Source organism: Chelon labrosus, assembly GCF_963514085.1.
Source record: "Chelon labrosus genome assembly, contig: SCAFFOLD_39, whole genome shotgun sequence".
Taxonomy (NCBI): Eukaryota; Metazoa; Chordata; class Actinopteri; order Mugiliformes; family Mugilidae; genus Chelon; species Chelon labrosus.
In genome coordinates, this window is record NW_028181538.1 from 164,823 (window position 1) to 185,278 (window position 20,456).

At 49.5% G+C, this 20,456-nt stretch overlaps 1 protein-coding gene across 1 annotated transcript; it reads left to right on the forward strand.

The window, feature by feature from the left end:
• Positions 1-128: 128 nt before the first annotated feature.
• fastk (Fas-activated serine/threonine kinase) lies at positions 129-20,277 on the forward strand. The gene is made up of 11 exons (XM_084575394.1): positions 129-267; positions 2,550-3,348; positions 3,424-3,739; positions 3,811-3,998; positions 16,174-16,322; positions 16,389-16,605; positions 16,675-16,834; positions 18,553-18,644; positions 18,737-19,493; positions 19,568-19,682; positions 19,835-20,277. Exons 2-11 carry the CDS (start codon positions 2,592-2,594, stop codon positions 19,919-19,921), a joined length of 2,838 nt encoding a protein of 945 aa, XP_084431520.1. The 5' UTR covers positions 129-267; positions 2,550-2,591; the 3' UTR covers positions 19,922-20,277.
• The last annotated feature ends 179 nt before the right edge of the window (positions 20,278-20,456 follow it).

Below are 20,456 nucleotides of genomic sequence, written 5' to 3' on the forward strand. Positions count from 1 at the left end.
ATTACATATGATTGTCTCCGTCCTGCAGGGGGCGGTAATGAGACCATAAAACCACAGAAGAAGACGACGCCGCCGCTACCCCATGGATCCGCCGGGTGTCGCTGTGGGACTCCCCTCCAGGTGCATGCCGGGTAGAGCAGGATGGCGTCCGCGAGCTGTGTGGAGGAATGAAGCGGACGACCGTTGACAGTTTCCCCGGTGAACTCGCGTCGTGAGCGGCCTCAGGAGTTTCATAGCGCGGAGCTGCGGCCCTTACGGAGTGATGAGGTAAACCTTCCCCCGCTGTCAGGCCCCGAGAGGCCGCTAGGCTCGGGCTGGAGCTCGGGCTGGAGCTCGGGCTGGAGCCCGGCTCATGACCCGGTGAACGGGCTGGTGATCTGCAGGGAGAAGGGCAGGCTGACGCTAACCGGCTAACAGGCTAACAGGCTAACAGGCTAACGGAGATCAGCTGGTGGGATCAATGCTAACAGCTAGCTTAGCTTGACTACTAGCTCGGCTTTACCGTGGGTTAGCATGTAGCAGCAGCAAGCTTCAGTGTCGCAGCTCCGAGCCTCTCAGCCGAGCTAGCTGAGCTAAGCTAGCTTCTCTGACAGCGTCATACACGCCGTCCTTTTAACCGTGACGTCATCTCATCAGTGTGGCGTCAGGTGTTACGTACCTGTCCTCGCGCTGATACTATTGCAGGGATTTAACCGGCTCGTTAGCGGACTGGCGTTAGCATGAGGGCCGACAGGTGGAGCTCAGTGGAAGGGTGAGGGACAGGTGAGGGACAGGTGAGGGACAGGTGAGGGACTAGCAGATGTGATTGATTGATCAGGATAGATCCAGCTGATTGATCCTGGGTGGATGTAAACTCCTTTTAAACATGAGATGGGTCTAACTCCTGGAGAGTCCTGACTGGACAGGTGAGTCCAGGTGACTCCTGGAGAGTCCTGACTGGACAGGTGAGTCCAGGTGACTCCTGGAGAGTCCTGGAGAGTCCAGGTGACTCCTGGAGAGTCCTGACTGGACAGGTGACTCCAGGTGACTCCTGGAGAGTCCTGGGGCCTCATGTACTAACAGTTGCGTAGATTTCCACTTAAATCGTGACGTAAGCTCAGATCTACAAGCATTTATAAGCACATTTCCTTTGTACATCCCGATCGAGCGTACCGGACCCCTCTCTGTCCACGCCCCCTTTAAATATGGAAATCATATTTAAATTGACTCTGCACCTGAGATTCCCATCTCTGCGCGATCAGAAAACGAAAACATAAGAATGAGTAAGACGGGAAAGAAGAAGAAGAACTTCACAGAAAGAGAACTGGAGACGCTACTCACTGGAGTGGAGATGCGTAAAATGTCCTCATGACAGCTGTCCTTCATGAGCCACAGTGTTTACTTGCATTTGCGCATCACGTATGATCTGTTGACATTTACAAATTCATGCGATGGCGCTTTTATATCAATGTGTGTGCAGTCCATAGCTCTGATTACATTCAGAAAACCGTCTCTGGCTGCAGATTGCTCTTTAATGTTGACCTGTCCAGATGCATTGTGGGTATCTGATCTACCTGGCTGACATGCGGATAACTCCGTCCCACACGGCTGGCATGGCTCTGCTCAGGGTCGACTGGCTCAGTCCTGATCGGTCGGACTAATAGTTTTCACATTGATGACAGTTTCCCGGCATCACCTCTAAGTGTCTCCAGAGGATCAACATCTGTAGAATCCTACTTACGCCAGCCACGTCGTTGGCGTAGGAATGTACGTAAGTTACGGACCTTTCACTCTTGATACATCTGAACTTTTACGTGAGCGAGTACTTACGTAACGTTTTTGTACTTAAGCAACGTTCGTACATGAGGCCCCTGGTGACTCCAGGTGACTCCTGGAGAGTCCTGACTGGACAGGAGAGTCCTGACTGGACAGGTGACTCCTGGAGAGTCCTGACTGGACAGGTGAGTCCTGACTGGACAGGTGACTCCTGGAGAGTCCTGACTGGACAGGTGAGTCCAGGTGACTCCTGGAGAGTCCTGGTGAGTCCAGGTGACTCCTGGAGAGTCCTGGAGAGTCCTGACTGGACAGGTGAGTCCAGATGACTCCTGGAGAGTCCTGGTGAGTCCAGGTGACTCCTGGAGAGTCCTGACTGGACAGGTGAGTCCAGATGACTCCTGGAGAGTCCTGGTGAGTCCAGGTGACTCCTGGAGAGTCCTGACTGGACAGGTGACTCCAGGTGACTCCAGGTGACTCCTGGTGAGTCCTGGTGAGTCCTGGAGAGTCCTGACTGGACAGGTGACTCCTGGTGACTCCTGGTGAGTCCTGGTGACTCCAGGTGACTCCAGGTGACTCCAGGTGACTCCAGGTGACTCCAGGTGAGTCCAGGTGAGTCCGTTACCGTCATAAATGCCTGATGGAGGTCCAGTGTGTTGCGATGGTCGTTAGCTGAAAGTAGTTTGTTCCTGATTGATCAGCATGTTGTTGTCCTGGGACAGGTGAGGTGTGTCTTCTCATGATGATGACGATGATGATGATGAGTGTTTGATGTGTCTTCTGACCCCCCCCCCCAGGACTGCAGTGCTGTCACCCCCCGGTGGTCTGGCTGTTGGACGATGCTGTGTTTGTCCACTGGGTGGCGTCTCCTGAGCCGCCCCCCCCAGCCCACTGCTCGCTCAGTCTCCATGTACGCCACCCGCCTCTACAGCCCCTCGGGGGGAGGAGGGGTCAAACAGGGGCGAAGAGCGGGACTGGCAGTGCTCGATGCCTCCCACCCTCCTCACCCTCCTCACCCTCCTCACCTCCCTCACCACCCGCCTCCCACGTCCTACCCCATGTACCCGGGCCGCCCTGATGCCCCCCGAGGAGCACACTTCCACCCCCACTACCAACCCCACCCACATCCTCACCCCCACCAACAACCCCATCACTTGGCCCCGCCCCCACTGCCCCCCCACTACCAGCACCACGCCCCCTTCCACACCCATGGGGGCGGGGCTCCGGCGAGCGGCAGGAAGAAGACGTGGAACTTCATCCACGAGAAGATGAGCTACGACACGTTCTTCACCATGAAGCGTCTGATCGAGCGCTCGCGGCGCCCCGATGAGGTTCTACGCTGGGTCACCCAGAACCCCGCCAAGATCTCCCACAACCACTACCCCATCGCCCTGCAGAAGATCGGTCAGCTGCTGCAGGCCACGCCCCCCGCCAGGGACGACACGGACAGCGAGGCTTCTGGAGGCGGCGAGGGCGAAGGGCGACAGATCCTGGAGCATCAGGACTTCCAGACTCTCTGCGCCGCCATCGTCAGTGACTGCGCCAAGTTTGACAACTTTAGCATCGTCAACTGCCTGTACGCCGTGGCCACGCTAGGTAACCCCTGACCTCTGACCTCTGACCTTGTCCCCTAAACTGTGACCTTAACTCTGACTCCTGACCCCTGTCCAGGTCTGCCCAGTGACTCTCAGGTGGTGCAGGTGTTGGAGGCGGAGTCTCAGTCCAGGCTGGCCCAGTTCAACCAGAAGGACGTGTCCATGGTGTTCAGCTCCAGCATGAAGCTCCACCCGGGCAGCCAGCACCCGCTGACGGAGGCGTGCCTGGCCGGCCTGGAGAAGAACCTGGAGAGAGAGCGCCACCCACAGACGCTCTTCCTGCTGCTCTCCTACTACAGACTCAAGTGGCGCTCGCTGCAGGAACCGCCCACAGGAGGCGCTGCAGCCGCTACCACCACCAACCTGAATCCTGAACAGCTGCTCGCCAACAGGTGAGACCTAAACGTAAACTGGGACCACTCCACCAGCTTCTTATTAACGCTGAACGTCCCTCTGTCTGCAGGAAGATCCTGCGGTTGGTCAAACACACCCTGGCCAGCGTCAGCGGAGTCCGTGACCAGGAGATGGCGCTGCTCGACGAGATGTTGGCGGCGAGCGCCCGAGAGGCGAGCAACAAGAGTCTGGAGCTGATCTTCAGCTCTCACCTGTTCTACCAGAACAGACAGGAGCGGTTCATTAGCAGCCTGGCAGGTACCACACCTTCATCAAACCTCAACGTTAGAGAACTTAACGGCTCTGTATCAGGTTTCAGCCAAGTCTGATCTTTAATCGCTATTTATTTTATGTCTGCCATAAACCAAAACCAGGACCCTGTGGGGTCAAAGTGTCAAAGCTAGCCAACCGCCATTAAAACAGAAGAACTAGAACCCTGGTTCTACCATGAAGGTAGTCCTCTGTTAGTCAGTCACTAGTGTACTGTGGATGTGTGGTGAGGTGGTAGTAGTTGATCATCTAAACAGAATCCATGGAGTCCACTCAGTCAAAGGCTGCACCCAAACAATAACAACAAACACTGAACGTTTAAAAGAAGAGAAAAGTTTCCTGGAGACAGCGTCAAGGAGAAACATCTTCCAGAGAGGGTTAGGGAGTTTATGGCAGCGTTGGATGACCAGAACATTTCTGGAGTAGAGAACACAAGGTACCAGCTACCCTCTCCACACTACATTAACTTTGACTGAAAGATTTATTGGACTGAATCCAGTCCACTCTAGGAGAAGACAAGGAAGACAAGGACAGACTTTAGGAAGCTACAGGAGACCAACTCTAGGAGAAGACAAGGAAGACAAGGACAGACTTTAGGAAGCTACAGGAGACCAACTCTAGGAGAAGACAAGGAAGACAAGGACAGACTTTAGGAAGCTACAGGAGACCAACTCTAGGAGAAGACAAGGACAGACTTTAGGAAGCTACGGGAGACCAACTCTAGGAGAAGACAAGGAAGACAAGGACAGACTTTAGGAAGCTACGGGAGACCAACTCTAGGAGAAGACAAGGAAGACAAGGACAGACTTTAGGAAGCTACGGGAGACCAACTCTAGGAGAAGACAAGGAAGACAAGGACAGACTTTAGGAAGCTACAGGAGACCAACTCTAGGAGAAGACAAGGAGGACAAGGACAGACTTTAGGAAGCTACAGGAGACCAACTCTAGGAGAAGACAAGGAAGACAAGGACAGACTTTAGGAAGACACAGGAGACCAACTCTAGGAGAAGACAAGGAAGACAAGGACAGACTTTAGGAAGCTACAGGAGACCAACTCTAGGAGAAGACAAGGAAGACAAGGACAGACTTTAGGAAGACACAGGAGACCAACTCTAGGAGAAGACAAGGAAGACAAGGACAGACTTTAGGACGCTACAGGAGACCAACTCTAGGAGAAGACAAGGAAGACAAGGACAGACTTTAGGACGCTACAGGAGACCAACTCTAGGAGAAGACAAGGAAGACAAGGACAGACTTTAGGAAGACACAGGAGACCAACTCTAGGAGAAGACAAGGAAGACAAGGACAGACTTTAGGACGCTACAGGAGACCAACTCTAGGAGAAGACAAGGAAGACAAGGACAGACTTTAGGAAGACACAGGAGACCAACTCTAGGAGAAGACAAGGAGGACAAGGACAGACTTTAGGAAGCTACAGGAGACCAACTCTAGGAGAAGACAAGGAAGACAAGGACAGACTTTAGGAAGCTACAGGAGACCAACTCTAGGAGAAGACAAGGAAGACAAGGACAGACTTTAGGAAGACACAGGAGACCAACTCTAGGAGAAGACAAGGAAGACAAGGACAGACTTTAGGAAGCTACAGGAGACCAACTCTAGGAGAAGACAAGGAAGACAAGGACAGACTTTAGGAAGACACAGGAGACCAACTCTAGGAGAAGACAAGGAAGACAAGGACAGACTTTAGGAAGACACAGGAGACCAACTCTAGGAGAAGACAAGGAAGACAAGGACAGACTTTAGGACGCTACAGGAGACCAACTCTAGGAGAAGACAAGGAAGACAAGGACAGACTTTAGGAAGCTACAGGAGACCAACTCTAGGAGAAGACAAGGACAGACTTTAGGAAGCTACAGGAGACCAACTCTAGGAGAAGACAAGGAAGACAAGGACAGACTTTAGGAAGACACAGGAGACCAACTCTAGGAGAAGACAAGGAAGACAAGGACAGACTTTAGGAAGACACAGGAGACCAACTCTAGGAGAAGACAAGGAAGACAAGGACAGACTTTAGGAAGACACAGGAGACCAACTCTAGGAGAAGACAAGGAAGACAAGGACAGACTTTAGGAAGCTACAGGAGACCAACTCTAGGAGAAGACAAGGAAGACAAGGACAGACTTTAGGAAGACACAGGAGACCAACTCTAGGAGAAGACAAGGAAGACAAGGACAGACTTTAGGAAGACACAGGAGACCAACTCTAGGAGAAGACAAGGAAGACAAGGACAGACTTTAGGAAGCTACAGGAGACCAACTCTAGGAGAAGACAAGGAAGACAAGGACAGACTTTAGGAAGACACAGGAGACCAACTCTAGGAGAAGACAAGGAAGACAAGGACAGACTTTAGGAAGACACAGGAGACCAACTCTAGGAGAAGACAAGGAAGACAAGGACAGACTTTAGGAAGACACAGGAGACCAACTCTAGGAGAAGACAAGGAAGACAAGGACAGACTTTAGGACGCTACAGGAGACCAACTCTAGGAGAAGACAAGGAAGACAAGGACAGACTTTAGGAAGCTACAGGAGACCAACTCTAGGAGAAGACAAGGACAGACTTTAGGAAGCTACAGGAGACCAACTCTAGGAGAAGACAAGGAAGACAAGGACAGACTTTAGGAAGACACAGGAGACCAACTCTAGGAGAAGACAAGGAAGACAAGGACAGACTTTAGGAAGACACAGGAGACCAACTCTAGGAGAAGACAAGGAAGACAAGGACAGACTTTAGGAAGCTACGGGAGACCAACTCTAGGAGAAGACAAGGAAGACTTTAGGAAGCTACAGGAGACCAACTCTAGGAGAAGACAAGGAAGACAAGGACAGACTTTAGGAAGCTACAGGAGACCAACTCTAGGAGAAGACAAGGAAGACAAGGAAAGACTTTAGGACACTACAGGAGACCAACTCTAGGAGAAGACAAGGAAGACAAGGACAGACTTTAGGAAGCTACAGGAGACCAACTCTAGGAGAAGACAAGGAAGACAAGGACAGACTTTAGGAAGCTACAGGAGACCAACTCTAGGAGAAGACAAGGAAGACAAGGACAGACTTTAGGAAGCTACAGGAGACCAACTCTAGGAGAAGACAAGGAAGACAAGGACAGACTTTAGGAAGCTACGGGAGACCAACTCTAGGAGAAGACAAGGAAGACTTTAGGAAGCTACAGGAGACCAACTCTAGGAGAAGACAAGGAAGACAAGGACAGACTTTAGGAAGCTACAGGAGACCAACTCTAGGAGAAGACAAGGAAGACAAGGAAAGACTTTAGGACACTACAGGAGACCAACTCTAGGAGAAGACAAGGAAGACAAGGACAGACTTCAGGAAGCTACAGGAGACCAACTCTAGGAGAAGACAAGGAAGACAAGGACAGACTTTAGGAAGCTACAGGAGACCAACTCTAGGAGAAGACAAGGAAGACAAGGACAGACTTTAGGAAGCTACAGGAGACCAACTCTAGGAGAAGACAAGGAAGACAAGGACAGACTTTAGGAAGCTACAGGAGACCAACTCTAGGAGAAGACAAGGAAGACAAGGACAGACTTTAGGAAGCTACGGGAGACCAACTCTAGGAGAAGACAAGGAAGACTTTAGGAAGCTACAGGAGACCAACTCTAGGAGAAGACAAGGAAGACAAGGACAGACTTTAGGAAGCTACAGGAGACCAACTCTAGGAGAAGACAAGGAAGACAAGGAAAGACTTTAGGACACTACAGGAGACCAACTCTAGGAGAAGACAAGGAAGACAAGGACAGACTTTAGGAAGCTACAGGAGACCAACTCTAGGAGAAGACAAGGAAGACAAGGACAGACTTTAGGAAGCTACAGGAGACCAACTCTAGGAGAAGACAAGGAAGACAAGGACAGACTTTAGGAAGCTACAGGAGACCAACTCTAGGAGAAGACAAGGAAGACAAGGACAGACTTTAGGAAGCTACAGGAGACCAACTCTAGGAGAAGACAAGGAAGACAAGGACAGACTTTAGGAAGCTACGGGAGACCAACTCTAGGAGAAGACAAGGAAGACAAGGACAGACTTTAGGAAGCTACAGGAGACCAACTCTAGGAGAAGACAAGGACAGACTTTAGGACGCTACAGGAGACCAACTCTAGGAGAAGACAAGGACAGACTTTAGGACGCTACAGGAGACCAACTCTAGGAGAAGACAAGGAAGACAAGGACAGACTTTAGGAAGCTACGGGAGACCAACTCTAGGAGAAGACAAGGAAGACTTTAGGAAGCTACAGGAGACCAACTCTAGGAGAAGACAAGGAAGACAAGGACAGACTTTAGGAAGCTACAGGAGACCAACTCTAGGAGAAGACAAGGAAGACAAGGACAGACTTTAGGAAGACACAGGAGACCAACTCTAGGAGAAGACAAGGAAGACAAGGACAGACTTTAGGAAGCTACAGGAGACCAACTCTAGGAGAAGACAAGGAAGACAAGGACAGACTTTAGGAAGACACAGGAGACCAACTCTAGGAGAAGACAAGGAAGACAAGGACAGACTTTAGGAAGACACAGGAGACCAACTCTAGGAGAAGACAAGGAAGACAAGGACAGACTTTAGGACGCTACAGGAGACCAACTCTAGGAGAAGACAAGGAAGACAAGGACAGACTTTAGGAAGCTACAGGAGACCAACTCTAGGAGAAGACAAGGACAGACTTTAGGAAGCTACAGGAGACCAACTCTAGGAGAAGACAAGGAAGACAAGGACAGACTTTAGGAAGACACAGGAGACCAACTCTAGGAGAAGACAAGGAAGACAAGGACAGACTTTAGGAAGACACAGGAGACCAACTCTAGGAGAAGACAAGGAAGACAAGGACAGACTTTAGGAAGACACAGGAGACCAACTCTAGGAGAAGACAAGGAAGACAAGGACAGACTTTAGGAAGCTACAGGAGACCAACTCTAGGAGAAGACAAGGAAGACAAGGACAGACTTTAGGAAGACACAGGAGACCAACTCTAGGAGAAGACAAGGAAGACAAGGACAGACTTTAGGAAGACACAGGAGACCAACTCTAGGAGAAGACAAGGAAGACAAGGACAGACTTTAGGAAGCTACAGGAGACCAACTCTAGGAGAAGACAAGGAAGACAAGGACAGACTTTAGGAAGACACAGGAGACCAACTCTAGGAGAAGACAAGGAAGACAAGGACAGACTTTAGGAAGACACAGGAGACCAACTCTAGGAGAAGACAAGGAAGACAAGGACAGACTTTAGGAAGACACAGGAGACCAACTCTAGGAGAAGACAAGGAAGACAAGGACAGACTTTAGGACGCTACAGGAGACCAACTCTAGGAGAAGACAAGGAAGACAAGGACAGACTTTAGGAAGCTACAGGAGACCAACTCTAGGAGAAGACAAGGACAGACTTTAGGAAGCTACAGGAGACCAACTCTAGGAGAAGACAAGGAAGACAAGGACAGACTTTAGGAAGACACAGGAGACCAACTCTAGGAGAAGACAAGGAAGACAAGGACAGACTTTAGGAAGACACAGGAGACCAACTCTAGGAGAAGACAAGGAAGACAAGGACAGACTTTAGGAAGCTACGGGAGACCAACTCTAGGAGAAGACAAGGAAGACTTTAGGAAGCTACAGGAGACCAACTCTAGGAGAAGACAAGGAAGACAAGGACAGACTTTAGGAAGCTACAGGAGACCAACTCTAGGAGAAGACAAGGAAGACAAGGAAAGACTTTAGGACACTACAGGAGACCAACTCTAGGAGAAGACAAGGAAGACAAGGACAGACTTTAGGAAGCTACAGGAGACCAACTCTAGGAGAAGACAAGGAAGACAAGGACAGACTTTAGGAAGCTACAGGAGACCAACTCTAGGAGAAGACAAGGAAGACAAGGACAGACTTTAGGAAGCTACAGGAGACCAACTCTAGGAGAAGACAAGGAAGACAAGGACAGACTTTAGGAAGCTACGGGAGACCAACTCTAGGAGAAGACAAGGAAGACTTTAGGAAGCTACAGGAGACCAACTCTAGGAGAAGACAAGGACAGACTTTAGGAAGCTACAGGAGACCAACTCTAGGAGAAGACAAGGAAGACAAGGAAAGACTTTAGGACACTACAGGAGACCAACTCTAGGAGAAGACAAGGAAGACAAGGACAGACTTCAGGAAGCTACAGGAGACCAACTCTAGGAGAAGACAAGGAAGACAAGGACAGACTTTAGGAAGCTACAGGAGACCAACTCTAGGAGAAGACAAGGAAGACAAGGACAGACTTTAGGAAGCTACAGGAGACCAACTCTAGGAGAAGACAAGGAAGACAAGGACAGACTTTAGGAAGCTACAGGAGACCAACTCTAGGAGAAGACAAGGAAGACAAGGACAGACTTTAGGAAGCTACGGGAGACCAACTCTAGGAGAAGACAAGGAAGACTTTAGGAAGCTACAGGAGACCAACTCTAGGAGAAGACAAGGAAGACAAGGACAGACTTTAGGAAGCTACAGGAGACCAACTCTAGGAGAAGACAAGGAAGACAAGGAAAGACTTTAGGACACTACAGGAGACCAACTCTAGGAGAAGACAAGGAAGACAAGGACAGACTTTAGGAAGCTACAGGAGACCAACTCTAGGAGAAGACAAGGAAGACAAGGACAGACTTTAGGAAGCTACAGGAGACCAACTCTAGGAGAAGACAAGGAAGACAAGGACAGACTTTAGGAAGCTACAGGAGACCAACTCTAGGAGAAGACAAGGAAGACAAGGACAGACTTTAGGAAGCTACGGGAGACCAACTCTAGGAGAAGACAAGGAAGACAAGGACAGACTTTAGGAAGCTACGGGAGACCAACTCTAGGAGAAGACAAGGAAGACAAGGACAGACTTTAGGAAGCTACAGGAGACCAACTCTAGGAGAAGACAAGGACAGACTTTAGGACGCTACAGGAGACCAACTCTAGGAGAAGACAAGGACAGACTTTAGGACGCTACAGGAGACCAACTCTAGGAGAAGACAAGGAAGACAAGGACAGACTTTAGGAAGCTACGGGAGACCAACTCTAGGAGAAGACAAGGAAGACTTTAGGAAGCTACAGGAGACCAACTCTAGGAGAAGACAAGGAAGACAAGGACAGACTTTAGGAAGCTACAGGAGACCAACTCTAGGAGAAGACAAGGAAGACAAGGACAGACTTTAGGAAGACACAGGAGACCAACTCTAGGAGAAGACAAGGAAGACAAGGACAGACTTTAGGAAGCTACAGGAGACCAACTCTAGGAGAAGACAAGGAAGACAAGGACAGACTTTAGGAAGACACAGGAGACCAACTCTAGGAGAAGACAAGGAAGACAAGGACAGACTTTAGGAAGACACAGGAGACCAACTCTAGGAGAAGACAAGGAAGACAAGGACAGACTTTAGGACGCTACAGGAGACCAACTCTAGGAGAAGACAAGGAAGACAAGGACAGACTTTAGGAAGCTACAGGAGACCAACTCTAGGAGAAGACAAGGACAGACTTTAGGAAGCTACAGGAGACCAACTCTAGGAGAAGACAAGGAAGACAAGGACAGACTTTAGGAAGACACAGGAGACCAACTCTAGGAGAAGACAAGGAAGACAAGGACAGACTTTAGGAAGACACAGGAGACCAACTCTAGGAGAAGACAAGGAAGACAAGGACAGACTTTAGGAAGACACAGGAGACCAACTCTAGGAGAAGACAAGGAAGACAAGGACAGACTTTAGGAAGCTACAGGAGACCAACTCTAGGAGAAGACAAGGAAGACAAGGACAGACTTTAGGAAGACACAGGAGACCAACTCTAGGAGAAGACAAGGAAGACAAGGACAGACTTTAGGAAGACACAGGAGACCAACTCTAGGAGAAGACAAGGAAGACAAGGACAGACTTTAGGAAGCTACAGGAGACCAACTCTAGGAGAAGACAAGGAAGACAAGGACAGACTTTAGGAAGACACAGGAGACCAACTCTAGGAGAAGACAAGGAAGACAAGGACAGACTTTAGGAAGACACAGGAGACCAACTCTAGGAGAAGACAAGGAAGACAAGGACAGACTTTAGGACGCTACAGGAGACCAACTCTAGGAGAAGACAAGGAAGACAAGGACAGACTTTAGGAAGCTACAGGAGACCAACTCTAGGAGAAGACAAGGACAGACTTTAGGAAGCTACAGGAGACCAACTCTAGGAGAAGACAAGGAAGACAAGGACAGACTTTAGGAAGACACAGGAGACCAACTCTAGGAGAAGACAAGGAAGACAAGGACAGACTTTAGGAAGACACAGGAGACCAACTCTAGGAGAAGACAAGGAAGACAAGGACAGACTTTAGGAAGACACAGGAGACCAACTCTAGGAGAAGACAAGGAAGACAAGGACAGACTTTAGGAAGCTACAGGAGACCAACTCTAGGAGAAGACAAGGACAGACAAGGACAGACTTTAGGAAGCTACAGGAGACAAACTCTAGGAGAAGACAAGGAAGACAAGGACAGACTTTAGGAAGACACAGGAGACCAACTCTAGGAGAAGACAAGGAAGACAAGGACAGACTTTAGGAAGCTACAGGAGACAAACTCTAGGAGAAGACAAGGAAGACAAGGACAGACTTTAGGAAGCTACAGGAGACCAACTCTAGGAGAAGACAAGGAAGACAAGGACAGACTTTAGGAAGCTACAGGAGACCAACTCTAGGAGAAGACAAGGAAGACAAGGACAGACTTTAGGAAGCTACAGGAGACCAACTCTAGGAGAAGACAAGGAAGACAAGGAAAGACTTTAGGACACTACAGGAGACCAACTCTAGGAGAAGACAAGGAAGACAAGGACAGACTTTAGGAAGCTACAGGAGACCAACTCTAGGAGAAGACAAGGAAGACAAGGACAGACTTTAGGAAGCTACAGGAGACCAACTCTAGGAGAAGACAAGGAAGACAAGGACAGACTTTAGGAAGCTACAGGAGACCAACTCTAGGAGAAGACAAGGAAGACAAGGACAGACTTTAGGAAGCTACGGGAGACCAACTCTAGGAGAAGACAAGGAAGACAAGGACAGACTTTAGGAAGCTACGGGAGACCAACTCTAGGAGAAGACAAGGAAGACAAGGACAGACTTTAGGAAGCTACAGGAGACCAACTCTAGGAGAAGACAAGGACAGACTTTAGGACGCTACAGGAGACCAACTCTAGGAGAAGACAAGGACAGACTTTAGGACGCTACAGGAGACCAACTCTAGGAGAAGACAAGGAAGACAAGGACAGACTTTAGGAAGCTACGGGAGACCAACTCTAGGAGAAGACAAGGAAGACTTTAGGAAGCTACAGGAGACCAACTCTAGGAGAAGACAAGGAAGACAAGGACAGACTTTAGGAAGCTACAGGAGACCAACTCTAGGAGAAGACAAGGAAGACAAGGACAGACTTTAGGAAGACACAGGAGACCAACTCTAGGAGAAGACAAGGAAGACAAGGACAGACTTTAGGAAGCTACAGGAGACCAACTCTAGGAGAAGACAAGGAAGACAAGGACAGACTTTAGGAAGACACAGGAGACCAACTCTAGGAGAAGACAAGGAAGACAAGGACAGACTTTAGGAAGACACAGGAGACCAACTCTAGGAGAAGACAAGGAAGACAAGGACAGACTTTAGGACGCTACAGGAGACCAACTCTAGGAGAAGACAAGGAAGACAAGGACAGACTTTAGGAAGCTACAGGAGACCAACTCTAGGAGAAGACAAGGACAGACTTTAGGAAGCTACAGGAGACCAACTCTAGGAGAAGACAAGGAAGACAAGGACAGACTTTAGGAAGACACAGGAGACCAACTCTAGGAGAAGACAAGGAAGACAAGGACAGACTTTAGGAAGACACAGGAGACCAACTCTAGGAGAAGACAAGGAAGACAAGGACAGACTTTAGGAAGACACAGGAGACCAACTCTAGGAGAAGACAAGGAAGACAAGGACAGACTTTAGGAAGCTACAGGAGACCAACTCTAGGAGAAGACAAGGAAGACAAGGACAGACTTTAGGAAGACACAGGAGACCAACTCTAGGAGAAGACAAGGAAGACAAGGACAGACTTTAGGAAGACACAGGAGACCAACTCTAGGAGAAGACAAGGAAGACAAGGACAGACTTTAGGAAGCTACAGGAGACCAACTCTAGGAGAAGACAAGGAAGACAAGGACAGACTTTAGGAAGACACAGGAGACCAACTCTAGGAGAAGACAAGGAAGACAAGGACAGACTTTAGGAAGACACAGGAGACCAACTCTAGGAGAAGACAAGGAAGACAAGGACAGACTTTAGGACGCTACAGGAGACCAACTCTAGGAGAAGACAAGGAAGACAAGGACAGACTTTAGGAAGCTACAGGAGACCAACTCTAGGAGAAGACAAGGACAGACTTTAGGAAGCTACAGGAGACCAACTCTAGGAGAAGACAAGGAAGACAAGGACAGACTTTAGGAAGACACAGGAGACCAACTCTAGGAGAAGACAAGGAAGACAAGGACAGACTTTAGGAAGACACAGGAGACCAACTCTAGGAGAAGACAAGGAAGACAAGGACAGACTTTAGGAAGACACAGGAGACCAACTCTAGGAGAAGACAAGGAAGACAAGGACAGACTTTAGGAAGCTACAGGAGACCAACTCTAGGAGAAGACAAGGACAGACAAGGACAGACTTTAGGAAGCTACAGGAGACAAACTCTAGGAGAAGACAAGGAAGACAAGGACAGACTTTAGGAAGACACAGGAGACCAACTCTAGGAGAAGACAAGGAAGACAAGGACAGACTTTAGGAAGCTACAGGAGACAAACTCTAGGAGAAGACAAGGACAGACAAGGACAGACTTTAGGAAGCTACAGGAGACAAACTCTAGGAGAAGACAAGGAAGACAAGGACAGACTTTAGGAAGCTACAGGAGACCAACTCTAGGAGAAGACAAGGAAGACAAGGATAGACTTTAGGAAGCTACAGGAGACCAACTCTAGGAGAAGACAAGGAAGACAAGGACAGACTTTAGGAAGACACAGGAGACCAACTCTAGGAGAAGACAAGGACAGACTTTAGGAAGACACAGGAGACCAACTCTAGGAGAAGACAAGGAAGACAAGGACAGACTTTAGGAAGACACAGGAGACCAACTCTAGGAGAAGACAAGGAAGACAAGGACAGACTTTAGGAAGCTACAGGAGACCAACTCTAGGAGAAGACAAGGAAGACAAGGACAGACTTTAGGAAGCTACATGAGACCAACTCTAGGAGAAGACAAGGACAGACTTTAGGAAGACATTTAGGACCAGAGAGGGACTCGGTGTCGGGCAGAAAGTAACTTCTCCAGGTTCAGATCTTGAAAGAAACCTCAGAAACCTCAGAAACGTCTTGTCTTTGATCCAGATCTTAGTTTTGAGTCACACATTAGAATCGTAACTAAAACATGTCCAGAGTACGACCGTGTCTCTGTCAGGACATCACAGAGACACTGATGCTTCTATCACCTGAAGGATTGACGACTACGTTCTATTTTACACAAGGACCAGAAAGAGAACACATGACACCAGTTACAGTCTCTGCATCAGCTTCCTGTTTGCTTCAGAACTGGTTCTAAGATCCTTCTGTTGGTTTATAAAGCTCCTAATGGTCTTAGTCTCAGAGTTGCTCTTATCGTATGAACCTCTTAGAACCCTCAGGTCTTCCGGTAATGGCCTTTTAATAGAACCCAGAGTTAGAACAGAAACCCACGGTGAGGCAGCCTTTATCACTACGTTCTCCGTCTGTGGAACAACCTGAAGACCTGGGGTCTGCAGAGAGAACTGAAGACCTACCTCTATAGTCTGGCTTTTAATTGAACCCTAACGATCTATTGACTCTTATTGTTTCAGTAGTTGGCTTTTTTATTCTGTTATCAACGTAATGTTATCACTTTCTCTCTTGTTTGCCTTTTAGCATTTTTATTTATTTCTAGTTAGTTGTTCACTTTGTGCTCTTATGTTTTATTTCCTTTCTACTCCTAGTTGGGGGGGGGGGGGGGGGGGGGTTACTGCTGTGGTAAAACTCTGATTAATTGATTGACATGAGACTAGAACCAGAGTAGAACCTCATTGATGTGGTTGTTCTCCAACAGAGGAGTTGCCCAAAAAGGTGGACAGCATCACTCCGTACACGATGGCTCTGATCGCCAAGTACGTCGCCCGGCACCGCCTCCGAGAAACCCGACTACTCGACACCATCGCTGACTTCCTGGTGAAGAAGGCGGAGTACCTGGACAGCAAGGTGAGGACCGGTCGGACGCTTGTGTCTTCACCGGGGACCAGGACTCAGGTGTGTTTGTCTCCTCAGGTGATCCAGAAGCTGGTGTTCCCGTTCAGCAGAACAAATTACCGTCCATCCAACCAGCAGCTCTTCTTCTCTCGTCTGGAGGAGGTGGTGGAGCTGAAGGCGCTCAGCTCGCCGCTCGCCACCGTCAACATCCTCATGTCACTGTTCCAGCTCGGTCACTTCCCCGGTCTGGTTCTGCACAGAGTGTTCTCCTCGGCCTTCATTAGCAACGTCACCAGTCAGTACCGACCCACCGCTAAAATAGAACCTCAAACTCCAGGCCCGTTTAACCCACCTGTCCCCACAGACAGCCCCTACGCCCTGATCGTCCGCCGGTACCTGTCTCTGCTGGATGCCGCCGTGGACCTAGAGTACCGAGACTACACCGGGCCACGGCTGCAGGACACCTACAAGGTTGTGATGTTTGACCACGCTCTGGCGGCTGACGAGGTCAATCGCAAGTACAGGTAAGGTCAGATGTTCTACAAGGTTCTGACAGGTCTTGACCTTGTTCTGGTTGTTTGATTGGATCACCAGTTTATAGGGCTGGGTATCAATCAAAAATGTTCGATACCGGTACCGATACTTTTTTCGATACCAATTTTATAAGATTATAAGATAACAAAAAGCAAATTACATGACACATTGTACAAATCTTCAGTTTTATTTTTCAGCTTTGGTGATTTTTCACTCCGAGCAGTTTTCTTACAGAAAAAATAAACAACAAATAATTTCCAGTGCAAAAGAACACAAGTTACAAATCAGGACCTTTTCATTTAGCAGTTTTTCTTCAGAAAAATCAACATGTCTGCTTTCTCAGGACACAGACAAGCCGGCTCCTGGCTGATGGTGTCCCCAGCGGTAGAAAGAGTACGCTCTGAGGGTGTGGATGATGCTTGCACACAGAGATACCTGGTTGCCAAGTTTGATAGCATTGGCATAGTGTCCCTCGCATTCCACCACCAGGTTACTGGATTCACTGAGGTTAGGGTAGATGGCAGACCTCTGTACCGCTGTATCTCTTCCTCAATCTTCTCTGTGGTGCTAAGAGTGTTCTCTTGTCTTATTCCAACTGCCATGTCCTCATCAGCAAATAGCTCCTCAAGGGCAGAAAGCTTTGGCTTCTTCTGAGAAGAAGAAGAAGAAGAAAAAGAAGAAGAAGAAGAAGTAAATTTTGGGGGCAGGATGTCTTTGTATATTTTTATTTTACCAGTGTTGTTACTGCAGCTGTCCAGTCTGCTGTTTAACCAGCCGACCCAAATGATGAGCACATCTTAACAAGCTAAGCTTTATCTGTTACTGTCAATCTCTAGTTAGCTTTTGATTTAGCTAACTACATAGCCATAAAATAAAGCTACAGTAATATCTTAAGTTAGCGTCACATGGACCCCAGTTTAACTCACGGCGCGATGCACGTATTAAGTTGCAGTAACATTAAGTAAACGTACCTGTTGACATCACAGACATGGCACCGTTGTTGGTACTCTCAGATGAAGCGGAGTCCGGTGGTGGACATTTTGAATCAGGCCGCTCGGACCCTGTAACGTCCACAGGCGGTTTTGAATGCTGAGAGGAAGATGGCTGCAACTTTCTGCTCTTAAATTGATTCCGTGCACAGTCAGGTGTTTCATCAAATTACTCGTATTGCCAGCCTTAGCAATTATGATTTTTTTTGCATATATTGCATCGTGCAGTATTGGCATCAATCTTGCTAAAATGGAGCCACACTTTTGACCTCGGTGGCATTTTTTAAGCGTTTCAACGACACACAACTACAGTTCACTACAGGTGAACCCCGTCTGTGGGCGTAACCACAGAACGTCTCTGTCTGGTACCACGTATTTATAACGTTACAGCCAATCACAGGCAACATTATCAGGTCTTGATCACGTGATTAACCTCTGGGTACCGAAACTTGGCACCGAAAGACGAGGCATGTTTTGATACTCGGTACTACCGAAGTATTTCGGTCGGTGCCACAAAAGAACCAAAGTTCGGTACCCAGCCCTACCAGTTTATGACCTTTGGTTGGTTCTGACCTTCTGGGAGTGGTTCTGGTGGTTCTAACAAGTATAGTACTGTTGGCTCTATGCCTGGTGTTGAACCGTTCTGACTGGTTCTGACCGGTTCTTCGGGCTCAGCTTTAATTGGATGGTCTGGTTCTGACTGGTTCTGGTTCTGTCAGTTATAAAGGTCTGGTGGCCGAGGCTCTACGACAGCTAGTTGGAGAACAGAACTATAAACAGGATGAAGTTCTGGCTCCAGGATACTACACAGGTATGACCCACAGAGAACCACATCAGTACCACGTTCTGGACCTGGTTCTGCAGAGTCCTGCCCCTCTTCAACCATTTCATGTTTGTTTCCAGACTTCTTGCTGTGGATGGACGGTTCTGGTCGCATCCTGCCCATCAGGACCGGCGCTGGTCTGGCTCTGAGCGTTGGCCATTCTTCCTGTGTTGCCATGGCATCCAGGCCAGGTGAAGGTGCGGTTGCCATGGCGTCCAGGCAGGGCGAAGGTGCAGTTGCCGTGGCGTCCAGGCAGGTCGAAGGTGCGGTTGCCGTGGTGACTTCTGAGTTCCAGAAATTTTCTCCTTTTGCGGCGCTGGAGGACGGCGAGGAGCAGCCGTGTCAGGTGGGCAACGGGGTGGGCGGGACCATGGAGCCCAGGACCTTCCTGCCCCACCACATCCGAAGCCCCCCAGGGGCCCCTCCCCCCTCAGGAGCCCCACGGCCCGGAACGAACGGCACCCCTGTGGACTATGGCCCTTATTACGTCCCCACGGCTGAGTACTACTCCAACCTGGCGAAGGAGCACTCTCTAGAGAGCCAGGACAGCTCCACGCTCAGCAGCCCCCCCTCTGACAGCCTGGCCCCTCCTGGCATCCAGGGACCAGCAGGAGCCCCAGACTCCCTCTTCCAGTTTTCCATTGGGAAGATCCTGGAGGATGAGGGAAGGGCAGGGGCCCCAGGTGTCCAGGGGACAGACTGTGAGCTACCTGGATTCTACAAAGGAGTGGCATACTCAGAGGGTTCTGGGACCGACAAAGGGCCCCCGTCGCCACCGCCGCCCCCTGATCGGCCAGACCCCGACAACACCCCGACGGACCAGAGACAGATCAGGAGGTCAGAGACATCCCAGAGAACCCGGTCATCCGAACGGGCCTCGGTTCTAACAGATTCTGTCTCTGTTTCTGCAGGGTCGTCATGTCCGTCAACGATAAGTGGCACTACTGTCACAACTCTGAGGTTCTGGTCGGGTCCAGGGCCATGAGGGACCGGCACCTGCGGCTGCTGGGGTACATCATCTTACAGGTCAGTCCAGCTTCCTCTCACAGACTCATGTCTGATCCTGATCCAAGTCCAGTCCATGTTCCGGTTCTGGTCCAGATGTTGGCATGTCATGAGCTCAGTTAACTTCCTGTCTGGAGGTCATGTGATGTGTTGTCCTTTGTGTGCTCTCTCAGCTGCCGTACCACGAGCTGGAGAAGCTGAACGGCATCGAGGAGGTGAAGCAGTACCTCCACAGGAAGCTGCTGGACGTCCCGCTATGACACTCTGTGTGTGTGTGTGTGTGTGTGTGTGTGTGTGTGTGTGCGCGTGTGTTCAGGGTCAGAGGTCAGAGGTGACCTGATAAACATCCAACCATTAACTGTTGATCAATGATGGATCCTACGCAGATGGACTCGGACTCCCATCAGGCCGTGCGGCATCGTAAAGGACCATCCCAGTGTTTCATTTAAAGGGACAGACTGACCTGTGATCAGGTGTGTTTGCGTTCAAAGACTCAACCGACCTGTCCAGGTGTGGTCGAGACAGAGGGCTGGTCCTTGAACGCATCGTGGTGATGGTGCAGGCTGTGATCTGATTGGTCGCCGTGTGGATGAACTAACATGATGGTTTTTTTTTTGGGGGGGGGGGGGGGGGGCTTTTATAAAGTTTGGTAACCATGGTAACAAAGATGCATGTGGGACAGTGTCTGGGAACAGGGGCTGATGGGTACTCTAGTTGTGAGTGCACACGGTGGTGAGGGTTGCTATAGTAACGTGTGTGCCAAAGGCCTGGGGGCGGGGTCAGATTATTTATTTG

Bases quoted from the DNA above. Each gene is read 5' to 3' on its own strand.
- fastk (XM_084575394.1), top strand. From the start codon at position 2,592: ATGCTGTGTTTGTCCACTGGGTGGCGTCTCCTGAGCCGCCCCCCCCAG. The intron at 16,323-16,388 runs GTGAGGACCGGT...TTGTCTCCTCAG, and splicing joins CGGAGTACCTGGACAGCAAG to GTGATCCAGAAGCTGGTGTT. The intron at 16,606-16,674 runs GTCAGTACCGAC...CTGTCCCCACAG, and splicing joins CTTCATTAGCAACGTCACCA to ACAGCCCCTACGCCCTGATC.